Genomic DNA, 22,105 nt, shown 5'->3' with positions numbered 1-22,105 from the left:
CGGCGGGGGGGGGGGGGGTGTGGGGGGTGTGTCTCTAGTGTCTCTACTTCTAATTCCACCATCATCACCTGAGCCATGGACTTGGATGTGGGAATGGCTCCTCTGCCCAGGGAGAGTCACTGACTGCCACACACTGGCACCAGGCGCTCAGCACGCCTCCCATGCCAGGACATGCGAGTGGCAGATGGTTAGGGGTCTGGGGCCTGGAGGGAGGGAGACCTGGCTGGCATGCAGCCCTGCTGCATGGGTGTCCAAGCAACTGTGCTTGCTAACTCTACCTCTGCACCTGTGAACTGGGCAGACTGGCACCCTGTCCTGCAAGAGGGAGAGGCATGGCAGGCTGTGCTTAGAACCTGGCTTGTGGGACACTCACGGGTGGTACACGTGCCTACTGTGTGCAGCAGGCTAGGTGCTCCATGGCTTTCACACACAAGCCAGCAGGGAGGCCACTTCAGGGCTCTCCTGCTGGTAAGGAAAGCAAGGCTGGGCCTAGGGAAGACTCTGCCTCAAGGTTACACAACTGTGGTGGCAGAAGTGGGATTTGATCCCAGGTTTCTCCGCCTCCAGCCCGCCCCCCCCCCCCCCCCCCCGCAAATGTGAGGGTCACAACTCACTAGCTCATCTCTCTGGTCCTTGAAGAACTAACACTGGGAGAGTGAGTGAGGTCTTACTGCAGGCAGAGATGTCAAGAGACCGGCTTGGACCTCACCCCAGTTAGAATGGCCTATACTCTGAACTCAGGCAACAACAAATGCTGGAGGGGGTGCGGGGAAAGAGGAACCCTTCTCCATTGTTGGTGGGAGTGCAAATTAGTACAACCACTTTGGAGAACAGTATGGAGGTTTCTCAAAAAGCTCAATATAGATCTACCCTATGACCCAGCCATACCACTCCTAGGCATCTATCCTGAACAGCAGGTCCCAAGATATCAAAAAGACACTTGCACTTCCATGTTTATTGCTGCACAGTTCACAATAGCCAAAATATGGAATCAACCCAGATGCCCCTCCACAGATGAATGGATCCAAAAGTATGGTACCTATACACAATGAAATACTACATAGCGATTAGGAATGGTGAAATATTGTTATTTGCAGGGAAATGGTCAGAACTTGAACAAATAATGTTGAGTGAGACAAGCCTAGAACACAGAAAACAAAGGGGCATGATCCCCTGATATATGACTGTTAAGATAGGGTGACAGAGAGACAGTAGAGACCAGGTCTGTGAAACCAAAAACTGCTTGTCAAATGGTATTTCCCACAGGATTGGGTCAGCGACCCAACATTATGTAACTAAAACCAAACAACTACTCAACATATAAAGGTCAAAAATTGACCTCTCAGTGGAATACAATAGCTCAAAAGCTATGTATGTACGTTCATGTAAGACTACTGTTGACACATTGTCTAATGTCAACATTACATTTAAAGCCCTAGGCGAATTTTCTTGGGCGTAGGCCACGTGGCTACTGTATATGTTCTTGGTACATTGTGTATTGTATATATGTCTACCTGACCTAGGGAAGGGAAAGAAAAACAGGATGTAAGATATCACAAGAAATGTACACACTGCCCTACTATGTAACTGTACCCTTTTTGCACAACATCTTGTCAAAAAATTTGTGTTTAATTAATAAATTTATTATTATTATTATTATTATTGCCAGTCCTGGGCCTTGGATTCAGGGCCTGAGCATTGTCCCTGGCTTCTCTTTGCTCAAGGCTAGCACTCTGCCACTTGAGCCACAGCGCCACTTCTGGCCGTTTTCTATATATGTGGTGCTGGGGAATCGAACCCAGGGCTTCATGTATACAAGTCAAGCACTCTTGCCACTAGGCCATATTCCCAGCCCCTTAATAAATAAATTTAAAAAAAAAAAGAGAGACCGTCTTGGGGCCACAGAACACGATAGTGCCAGATCTGGTAGTATGGCTTGCTGGTCCATCCTCGAGTCTACTCACTTGAGATTGTTCAGGACTCCAGATGTCAACTCTGGTCCTATCTCTAGTTCCCGTTCTCTGTCTGTCTGTCTGTCTCTCTGTCTGTCTGTCTCTCTCTCTATGTCTCTCTGTCTCTGTCTGTTTCTCTCTCTTTCTCTGTGTCTCTCTTTCTCTGTGTCTCTCTCTCTGGTAGAAGCTTCCAGGCCGCTTCTGGGCTTTTCTCAGCCTCTGAGATGTGGGATTGAGGTCCCACGCTCGTCTTCCTCCAAGAGAATTAATTTGCCTGCAACTTGTTGAGTGCTTTAAAAATATGGTCACATGGAGACGTCTGGGTTACCATGGTGACCTCACTTTGAATTTGCTTCCCCGGGGGAGATGGTAATAATTAATGCAGTGCTCATTGCTCGCTGCCCACAGCAAGGGGGTGGGGTGGGGAGCAGCATGGAGCCCTCTGGGACCCGCTTCCCAGGGGGAGCAGTGTCTCCTCCAAGCAGGGTCTGGGCCCCCCAGGTGGTAGGGGCGGGAGAGGCCTCACTAGCCTCGCCCAGCCTTCACCACGCCACAAGCTCCATGAACGACCCCCTTTTCAGAGACTGGCAAGCCAAGGCCCAAGGGCAAGGCAGTGGTGGGTGCTAGGGCAGCGCTGGGTGGGAGGCCTCCTCCTCCCTGCTCCCTGCGCCAGGCCAGGGCGCTGCAGTGCGGGACTCGGCAGAGCAAATGCCCCATGGTGCGGAGACATTTGCTCAGTCCTGCCTGGGTTGTGAGAGAGAGGGTCCAGGGGTCCAGGACCAGGCTCTGGGGAAGTAATGGAGGGAGACGGAGGGAGTTGCACGTGGGGCTGGGCCTCAGCCATTTCTGGGGTGGGAGGAGCCCTGAAGAGCTGAGTGGCAGTGGGGATGGCTCCGCCCCAGGCCCCGCCCCCAGGCCCAGGCCCCGCCCCGGACAGGCCCCGCCCCACCGCGTCTGCGTCTCCACCCTCTCTAGTGTAGTGAGGAGAACTTGACATTTCAATTTGAATCCAGACTCCATCCCACCTTTCAGATGGGGAAACTGAGGCTCAGAGAGACCAGAGACACACAGCTGGTACGTGGTCAGCCCTGGGTAGGGCTCTCTCCATATGCATCCCACTTCCCACGGAGCTGGCTGAGCGCAGAGGGAGGACTTGGCTCCCATGAAGAGCTGGAGGGGCAGAGTGGACCCCAGAAGGCAGAGGAGAACCAGGATGGCTCTACTGCTGGAAACAGTGACAGGGGGAGGGGGAGGAGGAGGAGGAGGAGGAGGAGGAGGAGGAGGAGGAGGAGGAGGAGGAGGAGGAGGAGGAGGAGGAGGAGGAGGAGGAGGAGGAGGAGGAGGAGGAGGAGGAGGAGGAGGAGGAGGAGGAGGAGGAGGAGGAGGAGGAGGAGGAGGAGGAGGAGGAGGAGGAGGAGGAGGAGGAGGAGGAGGAGGAGGAGGAGGAGGAGGAGGAGGAGGAGGAGGAGGAGGAGGAGGAGGAGGAGGAGGAGGAGGAGGAGGAGGAGGAGGAGGAGGAGGAGGAGGAGGAGGAGGAGGAGGAGGAGGAGGAGGAGGAGGAGGAGGAGGAGGAGGAGGAGGAGGAGGAGGAGGAGGAGGAGGAGGAGGAGGAGGAGGAGGATAAAAAAGGAAAGAAAAAGAAAACCACTGTGAACTTGGAGTTTCAACGAAGGAAATGGATGTTAGCAAAGCTGTGGGGAGAAGGGGAAAGGAGGAAATGGCTGTGGTAAGTTTAGTCATGTCTAAAAATTGAGCTTGCAACATTTTATTCATCCTGAAGTAAAACAAGCCCGTGACTTTAATATGTACCACCAGATGGCAGTGTCATGTGGCTGCTCAGAAATTAAACTCTGATCAAGAAAAAAAATTTTCCATTCGTTTTTCCCAGAAGATACAAGACTTTCAAATTAAGCCAGGCCTCTGTAGCTGACTCCTGTAAACCTAGGAGACAGCGGTCAGAAACTCCTATGGAATGGAAACCAACAAAAAAACAAGTGCAGATTCCTCCCAGGGCAGTTACATCAGGTGAAGGAGGGGCCATGGGGGAGTACCCCAAGAAATTGTGACATGGAGCCCAAGGGGAGCCCTTGCCCTGCTCTTCAGGCACCACAGTGGGAGGTAAGGAATGCCAGCCTCATGCCGTTAGAACCTCCCAGTTCCTTAGCCAAGTGTGGCAACACACACCTATGCTTAAACTCAGGGCCTGGCCACTGTCCCTTAGCTTATTACACTCAAGGCTGGTGCTCTACTACTTTGTCCACAGCTCTACTTCTGGCTTTGTGTGTGTGTGTGTGTGTGTGTGTGTGTGTGTGTGTGTGTGTGTGTGTGTTTGGCCAGTCCTGGGCCTTGGACTCAGGGCCTGAGCACTGTCCCTGGCTTCTCTTTGCTCAAGGCCAGCACTCTGCCACTTGAGCCACAGCGCCACTTCTGGCCATTTTCTGTATATGTGGTGCTGGGGAATTGAACCCAGGGCCTCATGTATACGAGGCAGGCACTCTTGCCACTAGGCCATATCCTCAGCCCTACTTCTTTTTTGGTGGTTAATAGGAGATACGAGTCTCACAGATTTTCCTGTCCAATCTGGATTCAAATCTCGATCCTCAGATCTCAGCCACCTGAGAAGCTAAGATTACACGTGTGATCTACCAGTGCCTGGTTTTATCTACATTTTAAATGTTCCTTTAATAATCATTATTGTTTTTGTTATAAAAATAACATTAAATTTGCTGTACAAAACTTAGGGATAGGGGCTGGGGATATGGCCTAGTGGCAAGAGTGCCTGCCTCATATACATGAGGCCCTGGGTTCGATTCCCTAGCACCACATATACAGAAAACGGCCAGAAGGGGCGCTGTGGCTCAAGTGGCAGAGTGCTAGCCTTGAGCAAAAGGAAGCCAGGGACAGTGCTCAGGCCCTGAGTCCAAGCCCCAGGACTGGCCAAAAAAAAAAAAAAAAAAAAAACTTAGGGATATAGAGTAAAGAAGAAAATGAAAACCATCTACTATGGTAACTAGAAAGATTCTGGAATGTTCTGAAATAAAGTTCTTGCCTTACAGTAGGTGCAAGGAATAGTTGAGAACGAATTTCCAGAAAGGACCCTTGTTGCATTTCTTTCCTTTCTTTTTTGTCGGTTGAGGGGCTTGTACTCAGTGCTGTCTCTGAGCTCTTTTGCTCAAGGCTAGCACTCTTCCACTGTGAGCCATAGCACCACTTTCCAGTTTTCTGGTGGTTAATTGGAGATTACAGTCTCACAGACTTTCTTGTCCAGGCTGGCTTTGAACCACCATCCTCTGAACTCAGTCTCCTGAGTAGCTAGAATTACAGGCGTGAGCCACAAAGTGTCCGGCTTCCTTATTGCATTTCTTGAGACACGAGTCATTCAACACCCCCAAAAGAGGACCCATCTGGCCATTGATACTTGTCAGCAACAGACTTTGAAAACTTTCCTCATGGGTGAGGTCTACATTTCTTCTTTCTAGTGACAAAAATGAACACTGCAGTTAGAAATCTTCAGAGAAAAGCCTCCGCCGTCCAGTGGCGTTGACAGTCCAGGTGTCTAGGGCCACGGCTTGAGCTCTGGTTGAGGGCCCACGCGCCCCCTGGCGGCAGCTGTTAGAAATGGTTTGGGGCGGTGCTGGGCACAAAGGGCGGCCGTTCAGGTCCGTGGTTCTCCCAGTGAGGGAAAAGGGGGCAGGTTCTCTCTTGGGAACCTGTTGGGAAATGCACTTTTTCAGGCCTTCCTCCAGAACTTGTACCTCAGAAACTTAGAGGAGTGGTGCCTGCTTATTATGTTTTAAGACTGCTCCAGGCTGTATTTAAAGAACCCAAACATTTTGAGAAGCATGGTTCAATACCCGTGGGGGCCTGTTCATAGAAGATTCCAAGGGCAGCCAAGCTCTGATGGCTCAGACTTGTAATGCTAGTTACTTAGGAGGTGAGATCAAGGAATCTAAGTTCGAGGCCAGCTTGGGCATGAAAATTCGTGAGACTCCATCTCATGGCTGGATGGTGTGCGATTGTTATCTAGCTAGGCGGGGAGCACAGTCATTTGTGTGCAGCAGCACACACCTGTCATCCCTATGGCAGGAGGAAGCACAAATGGGAGGGTGGCAGGCTGGTGTGGACATAAAGCAAAACTCGATCTCTACTATAACCAACGTGCTGGTGCCAGTGGCTCATACCTGTAACCCCTAGCTCCTCAGGAGGTTGAGATCTGAGGATTGCGGTTCAGAGTGAGCCCAGCCAGGAGAGTCTCTGAGACTCTAATCTCCAGTTCACCACCAGAAAACTGTAGGAAGGGTGGTGGCACAAAGTAGAGTGCCAGCCTTGAGCAAAATGCTCAGGCCCTGAGCTCAAACCCCATGATGACAAAAAATAAAATAAAATTCCATCTCCAAGTAACCAGCAAAAAGCCATAGCAGAGGTGTGGCTCAGGTGGCAGAGCGCCTGTTTAGTAAGCATGAGGTCTCTGCCCATACCCCAAACCCCAAAACAATAGCAAAGACTGCTGAGACAAGTCCCTGTCCTTGATGAAGGCCTGAAGAAGGAGGGTGCAGAAGGCACAGTGCCAGGCCTAATTCAGCTCATGAAGGTCCCTGCCAAATTTATCTTCCCCTCCCCCGTCACCCTGAAGCTGTCGAGGGGTGACAGCGCTGAAAGCCAGTGGGGCAGACAAAGCTCAGTGGTCAGAGAAAGCTGACCCAGGCTTCTTGGGCAGAGTTTGGAAGGCACCAGCACACACAACGTAACCAAGCCTGGGATGCAGAGTACCAGAGAGCGACTCCAGGACCTAGAAAAGGCCAGGTGCAGTTCAGTGAAAGAACACTTGCTCTGTATGCACAGCACCTAGGTTCCAACACCACACTGCAAGAAAATGAAAAAAAAACTTCTCTGACTCCCCAGACCTGGAAAGCCCATCCTGAGACGTTAAGGCAAGGGCAGAGGAACTAACAAATGTAAGGTGGGAATTAGGCAGAAGTATTCAAAGTAAGCCAAAGGAAAGAAGGGAAGGAGGGAAGGAGGGAGGGAGGGAGGGAGGGAGGCCGGCTTCTCTCTTAGTAAGATAGAAGGTACGTGGTCACACGGGCTCAGCCAGATGCTTTCCTGAAGGAGATGCTTGCTAATTCAGTTACTAGCGAGTGGACAGTCGTGTTGCACACTGCCTCTCGATGCCGTGAGCTGGCTCCAAGGAAAGCTGGGTCTCAGGCTCCCCAGAGGAGACGGACCCCTGCAGTGAGAGTTCCTAGACAGAGAAGTGATTTGTTTTTGGTACATCAGCTGTTCAGGAAATCTTCACACTGGCCAAATCAAGCAGGAGTTTCAAGAAAAATCTGACAAGAAAATCAAGGTTTCAGAAGAAACAGACACAGGCAGATGGGAGATGTCATCGTAAATGCGCCACTTCAAATTTCTGTCTCTCCTTTCAGAACAATCTGTCTAGACTTGTCGTGCCAGCGGCAGGTATTAGCAGAGATTTTCTGATGTGGTACGGCACATATTTAGTTCATATGCTCCATCTATTCCTTGGCAAGCACATGCTCAATCTATGAATTCGTTTGATACTTGTTAAGAATCTATTTAAGGGCTGGGAATATGGCCTAGTGGTAGAGTGCTTGCCTTGTATACATGAAGTCCTGGGTTCGATTCCCCAGCACCACATATATAGAAAATGGCCAGAAGTGGTGCTATGGCTCCAGTGGTAGAGTGCTGGCCTTGAGCAAAGAGAAGCCAGGGACAGTGCTCAGCCCTGAGTTCAAGCCCCAGGACTGGCAAAAGAAAAAAAAAGGAATCTAGTCATTATTTTAGATACAACAAATAGGTAAGATACTGACTTCATAGCACTTACATTCTAAGGGTGGGACAACACAATAAATATGCAAAAGATAAGCCAGGCTCATCAATTAAATTCTTAATTCTGAATTTCCAAAGCCAGAGGGGTTGGCTTTTTTTCTAAACTCGTAGAGAGAGGGTGACAGTGTTAAGATGGACAGGTTAGCAAGGCCAGCTCAGGCTTTACACACACATAACCAAGCCACCTGGAGGCCTTGCTGAGTTCAGGGTCAATGCGTGGGGAGAAGACTGGAGGAGAGCTTGCGATCAGGTCTGTCTAGGATGCCGGTGTGGCTGGCCTGCAGCTGTCAAGCGCACCTGGGGAGCAGGGGCTTAGGCCTCAGGCTGTGGAGACAGGGCTGGTTCTAGGAGCAGGGGATTCTGCGCCAGGCCACCGACTCGTCCTCTGTCCTTGCTGCCAGTGTGGAGCCCTGGCATGGTTTTGAGTGCTCTGTGCATCATGTCAAGTCTCTCCTCTAAGCAAGCAGGGCAGGAAAAAGACTCCTTTAAGGTGAGGAAACAGCTCCCCCAGAGAAGTGAAGGGCCGAGAGCTGGAGGTGTCAGAGCTGTCTGGCTTTGGCTCAGCCGGAACTAGAACAGGACAGGCCCGCTGGACCGGGGGAGCCTTGAAGAAGCCAAGTGGGGCAGCACAGGCAGCCAGGCATTTTCAGATCTGAGACTCTTTACCGGGGGCTTCACAGACATGGTTTGGGGCCATTTCAGGTTCTTTCTTCAGCTCCCTCTGGTGTGGAGTGAATTTCACAAGCAGCTGCTAGCAATGTCCAGTTAATGCAGATGCAGGTGGGCTTAGCCTGTAATCCTAATTACTCAGAGGCAGAGATCTGAGGATTGCGGTTCAAAGCCGGCCGCAGGAGTGGTGCTGTGGCTCAATCGGTAGAGTGCCTTGAGCACAGAGAGGCTCAGGGACAGCATTCAGGCCCTAGGTCAAGCCCCATAACCGGAAAAAAAAAAAGTCCAGTTAACCTTAGACAGGTACAATGGCTCAAACCTGTAATTCTAGCGACTCCGAAGGGGGAGAACGAGGAATCAGCTTGAGGAATCACTAGTGGTGGCAGGCTCTTGCCATCCCAAGCTACAGAGAAAGCACTGTGTGCCCCGCAAAGGGACGTGCACCTGTCATCCCAGTGACAGGGAAGAGGCTCACACTCCAGGCCAATCTGGGCATGAAGTGAGACTGTACCTCAAGAGTAACCAACCCCAAAATGGGCTGGTGGAGTGGCTTGAGTGTTAGAGCACCTGCTTAGCAAGTATGAGGCCTGAGTTCAAAGCCCTGTTGCTCCCACCCGCAAAAAACAAATGCTCAGCCCTCCCAGGTGGCTTTCCGGAGCTTAACACAGTACCGTGAGCGAGAGGAAATGGGATGCCAAGAATGGGTTGTCCTTTCTTCGGGCTGGGAGTCATGTGGAAATGTTCACTCTCATTTTGTAGGATCTCTTGGAACGATTATCACGAGGAAGATGTAACGTTGGTGGTGTGACAGTAAAGAGGGGTGTTTTGGCCAGTCAAAAGAGACGGTTCTTCTGTACATACCAACCGTCTAGAATGCCAAGCTCTGCTTTATAGCATGTAACCAATGATAATGAACTAAAATGTGAAGGGCATCTTATGTCGGGGCCTAAAACCACAAAGTCAACTGGTGGTTTTCTGGGTAGGAAGGAATGTGCCCAGGAGGCTGCAGGCAGACACTTCCTTCAGGAAGGTGAGTGGGAGTACGCCTTGGCGTTTCCCTGGAGTTCTCCTCCTGCATGAAGCACAGTTATGTCTGCAAGGGGGCACTCAGAAAGGCAGTCCCGCAAGGACAGAGGGTGAGATGCCAAGGGCAGAATTTTCCAAAACCGGAGCCAAGATCAATTCTAACAATGGCCAAGAGAGGCTGTGGGCCTCTCCAATGAAGACAGACAAACCGCTCAAGGCGAGGGAGCAAAGCAACATGGAAATGGTCACCTGGAGGGTTTGTTCAGGATGTGTAGCAGATAGGAAATCCATCAGGATATTGGTCACTAAGTAGTGAAGAAAGATGATTCTGGAAAATGAGAGCAGGCAGGCCATCACAATTTTACTCTCCAGATTTTCTCACCAAGTAGCCCCTACCCTTGCTTTCTTAGAAAAAGGAGTTACGCCAGCACACAAGGCAGCCCGGGCCCCGATCGTAGGAGAGTGACGTGTCTGAAGTGATGTCAGGAGACAGACCGACTGGAGAGCCGGATGGCTTCCCCCCAAACCTGTGTCAGCTCCCTGCCCAGCAACCCTCCCTGTCGATGGACAGAGCAAGGTGGCAGCTGTCCCAGCCCCGCTCAGGATTCCAGGAAAGTGTAAAAAAGGCAGAAAACTAGTTTTATCAGTAAGAAAATGTTTATTTTTTTTTGAACCCCACAGAGGGGGAAAAATAAAAGAATGCAGCCAAGACCAAGTATTGAACGAAAATAGTGTCCCAAAGGCAGCAAAATGGGGAAAACCTCAACACAAAGTCAGTGACAATTTTCACTGTTCTTGCACAAAGATGGAAAAAAAATCTATGACAATTCTGAGTAACACTTTCATGGTGACAGTTACACGAGATGATTCAAAAATGCAAATGGCAGCAACATGCACACCTGGCTAAAGCTAGGAGTTGTTTTCTTAATCCCAACACAAGATCTGTGATTAAAAGGATGGTTCTCTTTAATACTTCTATTTTACTGACTGGCTTGTCCTACTTAATTTGCTTTAAATGAGACATACATGCCAATTAACAGGAAAAAAAATTTTTTTTTAGAACTATGTCCTTCCAGAACCCATGGTAAGGAAGCAAAACCAATTTATTTGGTTTCTTAATTTTTCCTAGTTTCCAAATACAGGTTTGCTTTGCCCCTCTCTCCCACCCCTCCCCCCATCCCACCCCCGATTCTGAAACACTTCCAAAAGTTGCCTGTGCAAACACTTTTCTACCAATGAATAATACGCAGTTAAAACCAATGATCGCTGTGTGGTGTCTTGAATTTAAGATATTAAAAACAACAACAACAACACAAAAACCAAAAAGCCCTCCTTGGCACAGAGCTGAGGAAGAGTCAACCCTTTCTTTTAAATCGTCAAACGCAAGAGGATGAAATGTGAAGAAAGCACAGTTAAATGAAATGAGGGGGAGCCCCTCAAAACCCTGACACGGCTTTCATGAGCTATCCTGACAAGTCCCTCATACGTAAGCGTCACCCAGCTGTGCCATCCCAGGCGCGCAGCCATGACAAGCACACAAGCCCATGGTGCTGTCCAGACAAGAAATGGAGGTGGCATGCTGGTGACAAATGTCCAGCTACACAGCAGATCCACAGTGAGCTTGGTATAGATAGAAGACAGATGACAGAAGTGAGGAACAATCACTTTAAATGACCAAGTTTCCTCTTGAAATGTCTTTTCCCAAGGCACCGTGAAGCTGTTGCTCACCATGTTCTAGAACCTTCCACCCCTACGGGACAGAGATGTTTTAGACCCAGCCTGCGTGCCTGCCTGAACGGCTACTCTACCCTTTCACTCGCCTCAACTTCTGTGAAGCTCCTTGACTTGGTTTGGTCCGTGCAGGGCCCATTTTGTTTTCTTTACTGCAGCTAGGAAATCAAAGCTGTGTTAACGTATTAACTCTTTTTGCTCTAAAGTGAAGTGTTCGTTAGAACCCATGGGAATTCAATATGCAGTTTTTGATTGCTTATTTAAAAATAAAACTAAGGGTTCAAAAACAAAAACTCTTGCTTTTTTTTCTTCAAGAGGAAACCATGTAAGAATACATAAAAAGGCAAAATTGGCTACTTGAAATCCAAGAATGGTTTTAATGTGTTGGCCAAAAAAAACAAAAACAAAAAACAAAAGAAACTGCAAAGTTCTGTGAGGTCTTCTAGAAATTTACAAGACAACTGATGGCAGTTCTAATCAGATTTGGATGTTATCTTCCCCCCTTTAAAAAAATGACAACATATACAGTCCCACAAAATACAATATAAACTTGTTTTGTGTTTTTTTTTTTTTAAATCTTGACTGCCAGAGACGCTGCTTTTCGAGGCCTTCTGGTCACCAAGTGGTTGGGCACACACAGCTGGCCTTCATTTCTTCAAGGGCTGGTAGACAGAGGCATTGGGGGTCAAGTCCAGAGGGGCTGGTCTCCACAAATTTGGAAGAGTAGTGGGGAGAGACAGGGCTCAGGGGACTGGTGGCGGCACTGTACGATATGCTGGGCATGACGGCCATGACTTCGGCTATTTTCTGTTTTAGGTCCTTGATTTCCTGGTCTTTCTGGAGGATTTGTCCTGCAAAATTAAAGACCCACCATTAGTGAGGAGGAAGCCCACCTGAGGAGACTCAGGCAGGAATAACTCCATGATCATGTTTACAGGAGCAGACAAAGCAATCTGTTCCCATAAAGAGCTTAACAGTGAATGTTTTGGGCATGGTGGGCCATATGTTCTTAGTGGTATAATTTCTATCCAATCATGGGAAAAAGTTCATAGCAGTATATGAACAGGCAGCCAGTAAGATCATCAGTCAGCCAGTTTACCAAGAAAGAGGTCAAAGCGATTCTGTTCTGTTTCGAATAAAGAAGTCAGTTTCCAGGTTGCGCTAGTGGCACACACCCGTAATCCTAGCTACTCAGGAGGCTGAGATCTGAGGATCATGGTTCAAAGCCAGCTCAGGCAGGAAAAGCCCATGAGAATCTTATTACCACCAAAAAACTGGAAATGGCGCTCTGGCACAAGTGGTAGAGTGCTAGTCTCCAACCGTAGCCAGGCCTTGGGTTCAAGCAGCGGGACCAGCAAAAGAAAAGAAAAGAAAAGAAAAAAAAAAAAGTCGGTTTCCAGAGGCCCCAGTTCGAAGGTGGCAGCCGCCCAGAAGCCTGTGCATGGTGGGGTGTTTGGGAATTCCTCAGGAGAGGATGGACGCTCCAACACGATGGCAGGTCCCCGCAGGCCCTTCTTTTTTTTTTTTTTTTTTTTTTTTTTTGGCCAGTCCTGGGGTTTGGGCTCAGGGGCCTGAACACTGTCCCTGGCTTCTTCCCGCTCAAGGCTAGCACTCTGCCACTTGAGCCACAGCGCCACTTCTGGCCATTTTCTGTATATGTGGTGCTGGGGAATTGAACCCAGGGCCTCATGTATACGAGGCAAGCACTCTTGCCACTAGGCCATATCCCCAGCCCCCCGCAGGCCCTTCTTGCCGAAGCTCTGGGGCTGCTGTCCTGTAGGCGGTTGGCTCTCAGAGTCACAGCTTACCTGCACCTGCTTGGCACAGTGCCCTCTGCCCACTGCTCAGCACTGCTGGCTCACCTCGGCCCCCCCTCCCCACACGCGCTCTCCCTCCCTTGCTGGCCCCTCCCACACGCGCTCCTCCCTCCCTGAGCTGGCCCCTCCCACACGCGCTCCTCCCTCCCTTGCTGGCCCCTCCCACACGCGCTCCTCCCTCCCTGTGCTGGCCCCTCCCACACGCGCTCCTCCCTCCCTGTGCTGGCCCCTCCCACACGCGCTCCTCCCTCCCCTGTGCTGGCCCTCCCACACGGCGCTCCTCCCACACGCGCTCCTCCCTCCCTGTGCTGGCAGGGGCCTGCGGCTGCTGCAGGTCCCTCCCCCCAGCGCTCTCCCTCCCGGCTTTGCCGCCAGCAGCTGAGGTTTGCTTCCATTCCCCCGTGGGGCTCTCCCTGGTCCTCTCTCGAAATCGACTCCCACTCTGGACTCGCCACTCAGCCCCCAACAGTCGGGCCTGACACGCACGGCTTCCCAGTGCTTACCCTGTATGCGTGTGCAAGCACTAACTCGCTTCTTCCCTCCCCGCCAATGCTAACAAGTGGGGGTTGTCACCGTCCATTTTACAGATAAAGAAACTGAGGCAACTTGCTCAAGGCAAGCAGCTGGTGAGAGCGAGGATGTGAGGCTGCGGAGTGTGGCTGCAGTTTCCCTGCCTCGGTGGCACCCCTCTGTTCTTGCAGTGATCCCTTGACCCACACCAGTTATCTCTGCTGGACCAGGGGCTCTCTGTGGGGTGGAGACTGGGTCCTCCTTTCCCTGCCCCCTCCTCGTGCCCTGCCTAGTAGACGGCTGAGGCTCTGCAAGACATGGATGCTGCTGAAAAGCCTTTCGTTACGAAGGACAGGGCAAGATTTAGTCCAGGACTTCTCTGTTCTGTATTCTAAAGCCTCCCTGGTTTTTGAGAGAACGAGCACTTATGAGCAAGCCAGGTGCTGGCAGCTCACACTTGGAAGCTAGGAAGCTACTCAGGAGGCTCAGATCCAAGGATCACAGTTCAAAGCCAGCCTGGGCAGCGAAGTCCCATGAGACTCTTATCTCCAATTAGGTACCAGAAAACTGGAAGTGGCACTGTAGCTCAAAGTGGTAGAGCATAGCCTTGAGCAAAAGGGCTCAGGGATAGCACCCAGGCCCTGAGTTCAAGCCCACAACTGATGAAGAAGAGAGAGAGAGAGCGCATGCGCGCGCAGGTGAGAGCACTCATAATCTCGTGGAAGACCACAGCCTATTTGGAGGGCGAGGATGTTTAGTGGCACATCTGAAAAGGATGTAGCAGAGATGAAAGTCATTCTGCAACTAGGATGGGTCAAATGGAAAGTGAAAAGCACCCAGGGCGTGCTTTGAATTAATTACTATTTGGGTTTTATTAGAATATCCTGGGCAGGCCAGTGGAGGGAGGCAGTGGGAAGCAGAGAAGGGATAGCTCCCTCACTTCCTTCAGGTCCCCTAAACTCCAGGTAACATCAGACTTCTTCCTTTCCTTGAACAAAAGAAGCTTCAGGTGAAAAAATACCTAGTGGCATCTTCTCCCTCGTTTAGACTTAAGTCTGATTTCTTTCATTTGTAACCTGCAAGTATCCCAAGAGCCGTAGGGACTGGAGATGTGGCTCAAGCGTCAGAGCGTCAGCCGCGAGCCCCTCTCACTCCTCAGAGCCCTGGGCTGGCAGTGGAGCACAACCCGCGCTGGGAAGCCAGGCTGCCCTTGGCTTCTGAGACCAGGCACTGCTCCACTCCAGGGGGACACCGCCAAGTGTGCAAGCCCCAGGACCCAAGGGTGAAGAGGACACTTGTGCCAGGGAGGATTCCCAGGAGGCTGCTTTCAAATGCCTCTGGGTGGTGCACACATCTGTGCATTGGCCTGCTATTCACCTGCCCCTGCTCCGCCACCCCTGCGGCACCAGTGACTTCCAAAGCCACCTCCAAGCCCAGGGGGCTGGCCTCTGTCTGGTTCAGGCTGAAAGTTCCCACTGACCTTCAGCAATGGCTCATACCTGGGTATCTGAGAAGTATCTGCAGATCAAATCAAATGTCCCAAGCAGAACTTATTCTCCCTTCTCCCTGGAGCTGCTGTGTTCCTCTGCCTTGCTTCTCCCAGAGGCCTCGGGGAGGGGCTCTCCCCTCCCTCTCACTCACCTGTCTGGATCATCCCCACCCCACACATGCCCCCAGCCTCCACTCAACCTCTCCCCACCCCCCCACACCCCCTGCCTCCACTCAACCTCTCCCACCCCACACACGCCCCCAGCCTCCACTCAGCCTCTCCCCACCCCCCCACACCCCCTGCCTCCACTCAACCTCTCCCCACCCCCCCCACACCCCCTGCCTCCACTCAACCTCCCCCCACCCCCCCTGCCTCCACTCAACCTCTCCCCACCCCCCCACACCCCCTGCCTCCACTCAACCTCTCCCCACCCCCCCACACCCCCTGCCTCCACTCAACCTCCCCCCACCCCCCCTGCCTCCACTCAACCTCTCCCCACCCCCCCACACCCCCTGCCTCCACTCAACCTCTCCCCACCCCCCCACACCCCCTGCCTCCACTCAACCTCTCCCCACCCCCCACGCCCCCTGCCTCCACTCAACCTCTCCCCACCCCCCCACGCCCCCTGCCTCCACTCAACCTCTCCCCACCCCCCACACCCCCTGCCTCCACTCAACCTCTCCCCACCCCCCTGCCTCCACTCAACCTCTCCCCACCGCCCCACACCCCCTGCCTCCACTCAACCTCTCCCCACCCCCCCACACCCCCTGCCTCCACTCAACCTCTCCCCACCCCCCCCCCCGCCACTCAACCTCTCCCCCCCCCCCCCCCCCGCCTCCACTCAACCTCTCCCACCCCACACACGCCCCCAGCCTCCACTCAGCCTCTCCCCACCCCCCCACACGCCCTGCCTCCACTCAACCTCTCCCCACCCCCCTGCCTCCACTCAACCTCTCCCCACCCCCCCACACGCCCCAGCCTCCACTCAACCTCTCCCCACCCCCCACGCCCCCTGCCTCCACTCAACCTCTCCCCACCCCCCCACACCCCCTGCCTCCACTCAACCTCTCCCACCCCACACTCGCCCCCTGCCTCCACTCAATCTCACTTCTCATGCTGCTTGGAAAATTTCCAAAACAAAGGCCAGAACATGTCCCCTTTCTTCTCTTCCTCTGGGAAATCTAGGAAGTGCTCCCTCTCCCAGTCGCTTCACTCCCAGTCTTCTAAGCTTCCACATCCCCCAGCTCCTGTGGACATCTCCAGAACATTCTTTTCTTCCTTAGACCTCTCCCAGCCCTTCTCTGCTCTCAGAACTCAGCCCTCCTCCAGGCCCCCTCCTGGCCTCTCTGGATTTTCTGCTTGGCTCTAGTGCAGCAGTTCTCAAAGTGCAGTTAAAGTCCATAGGGTCAAAACTACCTCCATAGATAGTAACACTGTGGCTTTATCTACCCTTTGCACACTTGCTCTAGTCCTATCATGAGCACAAGTGGAATTTCCTATAAACTGCACGGAGTGTGAAGTCTCAACAAAATGAATTTAGAAGCAGAAGAGAATCAAAATATCACCTATTAAGCCAGACATTAAAATATTTGTTAAATAGGGGCTGGGGATATAGCCTAGTGGCAAGAGTGCCTGCCTCGGATACAGGAGGCCCTAGGTTCGATTCCCCAGCACCACATATACAGAAAACAGCCAGAAGCGGCGCTGTGGCTCAAGTGGCAGAGTGCTAGCCTTGAGCGGGAAGAAGCCAGGGACAGTGCTCAGGCCCTGAGTCCAAGGCCCAGGACTGGCCAAAAAATAAAAATAAAAAAAAATATATATATATATATATTTGTTAAATGGAGCTAGGTGACAATTGCTCCTGCTATAGTCAGGAGTTTGAGATCCAGGGCATCTTGGTTTTAGGTCATCTCAGGCAGAAAAATCCATCTCCACATAACCAGCAAAAAGCTGGGCTGTAGGCATGACTCAAGTGTCAAAGTGCCAGCTGAGCAATCAAGTCAAGCACGCTCTGGGCCCTGAGTAGTTAAAAAAAAAATTACTAAACGTAAGACTGTCATTTTTCTATTTTTTTTCCTGGAAAATGTAGTTCTTTTTAGATTCAAATGTTACTATGTATATTTTACAATGGATCAACAAATAAATGTTTTAATTTCTAGCAGGAATTGATATAACCCAGTTGAAATAAACATGAGTCCACAATAATTTGAGAAGTTTGTGTCCTAGAAACCCCGGGCACTGGACTTTTGAGTCCTGAGCATATACAGGATGGGGCTTTGCAACGCAGGACTGCTCCGTAAATACCTACTGGAAATACCTTTTCCATTTACAAAGTCAGTGGCTAGAAAGTTGTTCTTAGTGTACAGCTCAGTAGCTCTAATTTAGGTGGCTAATCAGCTTCTGAACAAAACCCACACTTGTGTTCCTCAGGTCCTGCGGCCTGTTTGGAAGCCTTCCACAGCCCCTGGAGTCCTGCAGAACCAGGCTGCTGCCACTCACGCCTGCCCTGCCATGCGGGCTGCAGTGCCCGCCACCCCAGGCCTTTGAACTGGCTGCTCTCTTTCCAGGAGGGGCTTTCCTCCCGCCACGCACTGTGTCACTCACCCTGTCCTTGGTCTGCTGTTCAAAGGACCTTCTGTGGCTGTAGTGTGAAAGAACAGCCTTGTGTAGGGCACTCACACATGCCCTCAGCACTGGCTTCTTTTCCTTTAGGTGCTTATCATCACGTGACACACTCCTCACTGTTCTCCACCCATCCTCGCCAGGATTGTATTCCTGGCACATAGTAGGTCTTAACAATTATCTCCCCAGTGAATGGCCTGCTCTCCAGACCTCCACCCACAGTCCAGCCAGCAGCTAGAAAGGCACTGGGCTCCGTGTCACCTCCCAGCCTGGCTGGGCTGTCTTTTTTTGAGGTGGTCACTTCTCATGACCTCTTGTCCCCAGGCTGCGTCTGCACCGGGCCCACCCTTCTCATCACGCAGGCTGCAGCTCAGACATCAGCTCCCTGGGATGTGATCCTCTCCAACTCCTCAGGCTGCTTTAGCTCCCCCCGCCCTTCCTGTTCCCACAGGCGTATAGATGCTGCGATGCCAGCACCTCTCTATGACTCTGTACATCGGTACTTCATCAATAACACCAAGAACTCCTTGAATACAGAAACGCATACTCTTCTCTGAATGCCCTGCACATGACATGCTCTCATCTCACGATGAATTAATGTGAAGATTCCTACAATTCACTGTCGGCCACTTACTAGACCACTTGAAGCTCACCCTGCAATGTCTATGGGAACCTCTGTTCTCCGCAGCCCTGGGCCGCCTCAGTGCTGCCACCCCATGGGGCCCACCATTCTCCTACCTTGCGCAATCTCCAGCTGCCGCTTTGCATCGCCCAGCGCAGAGAACAGGTCCAGCTTGATTCTCGTCTCTGCACTTAGGCTGTTCTCCAGGTGCTGCGTTTTGTCTTGCATGGCGGAGAGGGCTGACATTAGCACCTCCGTGTCCTTCTCGTTTTCCTTGTACTTCCGAAGCTCCTGTCAAGATCAAAACAGAAATGCTACAAGACAGTTTTTGCAGTGTTGTCTACAAATTAACCTGGAATCACTGTTAACTACTATTTTTCTTGTTGTTGTTTTTTGGGGGGTGGTAGTGGGGCTTGAAGGCCTGGGCACTGAGCCCTTTTGCTCAAGGCTAGTGCTCTACCACTTGAGTCACAGCGCCACTTCTGGCTTTTTTTGCTTATGTGGTACTGAGGAATTGAACCCAGGGCTTCATGCATGCTAAGCAAGCACTCTAGTGCTAGGCCACATTCCCAGCCCCTAAACACTATTCTTGACCTGGCCACTAGAACAGAATCTCAGTACTTCAAGACTTTACACATCATTCTGGGGAGCAAGGACCAACTCTACCTCCAAGGTGATATACATACAGGAAGCCATTCAGGGGTAGTAATAAGTTCACCAATGGGTTGGGGGCATGGCACATGCTAATTACAATGTTCTCTGCCTCAAATCCATCACTTTCTTGAAAGTCTAATTCAAGACCACAGATAATTTTTTCTTCGATAGTCACTTAGATAGATGATAGCATGTCAATATGCAGGGCATAAATGTTGCTGTAATGCCACAGCCAAACGTGCCAAAACTCTTCTCTTAACCTGCATTAAAACTTGCATAAAACTGGGCACTAGTGGCTCACACCTATAATCCTAGCTACTCAGGAGGCTGAGATCTGAGGATCACAGTCCAAAGCCAGCCCAGGTAGGAAAGTCCCTGAGACTCTTATCTCCAATTAATCTTAGAAAAAGCTGAAGTGGCACTGTGGCTCAAGTGGTAGAGTGCTAGTCTTCCTTGAACAAAAGGAGCCTAGGGGCAGTATCCAGGCCCACAGTTCAAGCCCTACAACCAGCAAAGAAACAAACAAAAAACTTGCACAAATGTTCATTACTTTAATTATGCAAATTGTAGAAAACCCTATTTAAAAGACATTTGGAATAGATGCTGGTGGCTCAGCCTAAGCCTAGTTTCTCGGGAGGCTGAGATCGGATGATTGAGTTTTTTCTGCCAAGCTATTCTTGGCAGAACAGTCTATGAGACTCTTATCGCCAAATAAACAGCAAAAAATGCACAGTGGAGCTGTGGTTCAAGTGGCAGAGTGCCAGGCTTGAGCAAAAAAGCCAAGTGAGAGTGTGAAGCCCAGTCTTTTACTAGCATGCACGCATGCAGGTGTATGTACACACACACACACACACACACACGCACGCATGCATCAAAGATAGTTGGTAATACACTTATTGGCTAATAAGAATATGTTTTGAAATTTTTCTTGTAAAAAAGATATTCAAACTCATTATCAAGAATTTAGTAATATGAAAAAGTTCAAGCTAGGCACTGGTGGCTCATGTGTGTAATCCTAGCTACTTAGGAGGCTTGAGATCTGAGGATCTCAATACAAAGCCAGCCCAGACAGGAAAGTTTCTGACACTCTTATCGCTAATTAACCAACAGAAAACTGGAAGTGGGGGTAGGGCTCAAAGTTGTAGACCACTAGCCCTGCACAAAAGAGCTCAAGGACAGTACCCAGGCCCTGAATTCAAGCCCCCCACCTACCCCTCCAAAAAAGGTTCAAAAATTTTTCCTATAACCACACCACTGAAAAATGTTTTCTTTTAAGTCTTTGTTAGTTATTTGTATGCTTTTTTGCTTGACTGAAATAATACTCTAACTACAGTTTGGGATATAATTTTTTTTTTTCTGGTCCTAGAGCCTGAACTCAAGGCCTGGATGTCATCCCTGAGATTCTTTTGCTCAGGCTAGTACTCTAGCACTTAAGCCACGGCTCTACTTCTGGGTTTTTCTGGCAGTTTATTGGAGACAAGAATCTTGTGGTCTTTCCTGTTCGAGCTGGCTTATAAACCACAATCCTCAGATCTCAGCCTCTGGAGTAGCTAGGATTATAAATGTAAGCCACCAGCATGTGCTTTTATGCTTATGAAGTCTTTCCTTGATTCAAAATCAAATAAATTTGACTATATTTTCACTTACTAAAACACAGAATATTTGCCAGGCACTAGTGGCTCATGCCTGTATGTAATTCTAGCTTTTTAGGAGGCTGAGATCTGAGGCTCTCAATACAAAGCTAGCCCATGCAAGGAAAAGTCTGTGAGACTCTTATCTCCAATTAACTACCACAAGGCTGGCAGTGGAGCTGTGGCTCAAGAGGCAGAGCTCTATCCTCAGTAAAGAAGCTGAGGGCAGTGCCCAGGTCCTGAGCTCAGGCCCCAGGAGCAAACAACAACACCCCCCCCCCCAGAATATTTATAGGCTAGAATTACAGCCCAAATAACAGACCACCAGCCAGGGGCAAGCCAGCCAAGCAAATTTAAGACCCCTGAGTTTAGGCTCTGGTAAAACAACAACCCAGAATATTTTTTTCTTCTGCATTCAATTCTCTTTTCTTCTTTTCCTCTTTTTGTTTTGGCAGAACTGGGGCTTGAACACAGTGTCTCACACTCACTTGGCTTGCTTGCTCAGTTGGCACTCTACCACTTGAGCTATGCCTCCAGTCCAGAATTCTGCTGGTTAATCAGAGACGGGAGTCTCTTAGACTTTTCTTCCTTGGATGACTTTACATGGTGATCTTCTGTATCTCAGCCTCCTAAGTAGCTAGGATTACACCTTTTTAATCTGGATTTTCTTTTTCTGTGTTATGAGATGAGATCTGAATCCTGTTTTCTCCCATTATCCAAACATTGCAAAGCCTTTTTATCAATTCATCTTTTTTCCTTGTTATGCACTGCTCTGATCAGGACATGAATGAGCTGGACAAGGTTAGCCTGTTAAGTCCTTTTGTTGCACACAAGATTTTCAGATGCAATGAGATATGGTTTGTATCACAAGTACCACAATGTAGCACAGAGCACAATATAGGCTAAGAGAGGAATTCAACAGGAGTGAAGTCTTTTATCTCCCAGTACCTGAACTTTCAGTTCTAGGTCTCTAATCTGGTCTTCTTTCACCTTCATGTCCATTGTGAGCTTCTTGCCTTCTGCTTCTAGTTCTCGGATCCGGTTCCGTAAGGTTTCAGTGCATTCTCCCCTGTAGAAAAGAGAAGGAAATAAGGTATTCAGAAAATTATAGGTTTACATTTCTCCCTCTGTGTCCATGGGAATTGGTCCAAGATCCTAGGAGATGTAGAAAAATACACAGGCTCACGTTTTGCCTCGTTTTTTTGTGTTTTGTTTTTTTTTTGTCCGTTGTGGGGGGTTGAATTCAAGGGTCTAGGTGCTGTCCCTTAGCTCTTTGCTCAAAGCTAATGCTTTACTACTTTGGGCCACAGCTCTACTTCTAGCTTTTGAGTGGTTAATTGGAAATAAGAGTCTCACAGATTTTCCTGCCTGCACCGGCTTCAAACTGTGATCCTCAGATCTCAGCCTCCTGAGTAGCTAGTTGGTGGCATAAGCCACCAGTGCCTGGTGCAGGTCTGATATATGTTTTATACTCCAGGGTTTGTTAGGTTTTAACTTTTGGCTCAATATGCTAATTCTATTTCTGATCATTT

At 50.1% G+C, this 22,105-nt stretch overlaps 1 protein-coding gene across 1 annotated transcript in view; it reads right to left on the bottom strand.

Moving 5' to 3' along the window:
• Positions 1-10,135: 10,135 nt before the first annotated feature.
• The window catches only part of Maco1 (macoilin 1), a 73,424-nt gene continuing 61,454 nt past the window's right edge, over positions 10,136-22,105 (bottom strand). The window contains 4 exon segments of the mRNA XM_048350542.1: positions 10,136-11,911; positions 11,913-12,079; positions 18,405-18,579; positions 21,522-21,642. Of these exon segments, the coding sequence (XP_048206499.1) occupies positions 11,876-11,911; positions 11,913-12,079; positions 18,405-18,579; positions 21,522-21,642 (499 nt within the window). The 3' untranslated portion in view covers positions 10,136-11,875.

The sequence above is a fragment of the Perognathus longimembris genome, chromosome 7 (genome assembly GCF_023159225.1).
Source record: "Perognathus longimembris pacificus isolate PPM17 chromosome 7, ASM2315922v1, whole genome shotgun sequence".
NCBI classification, from domain to species: domain Eukaryota; kingdom Metazoa; phylum Chordata; class Mammalia; order Rodentia; family Heteromyidae; genus Perognathus; species Perognathus longimembris.
The sequence above is the reverse complement of the archived record's forward strand: the minus strand, read 5'-3'. Positions and strand labels throughout refer to the sequence as shown.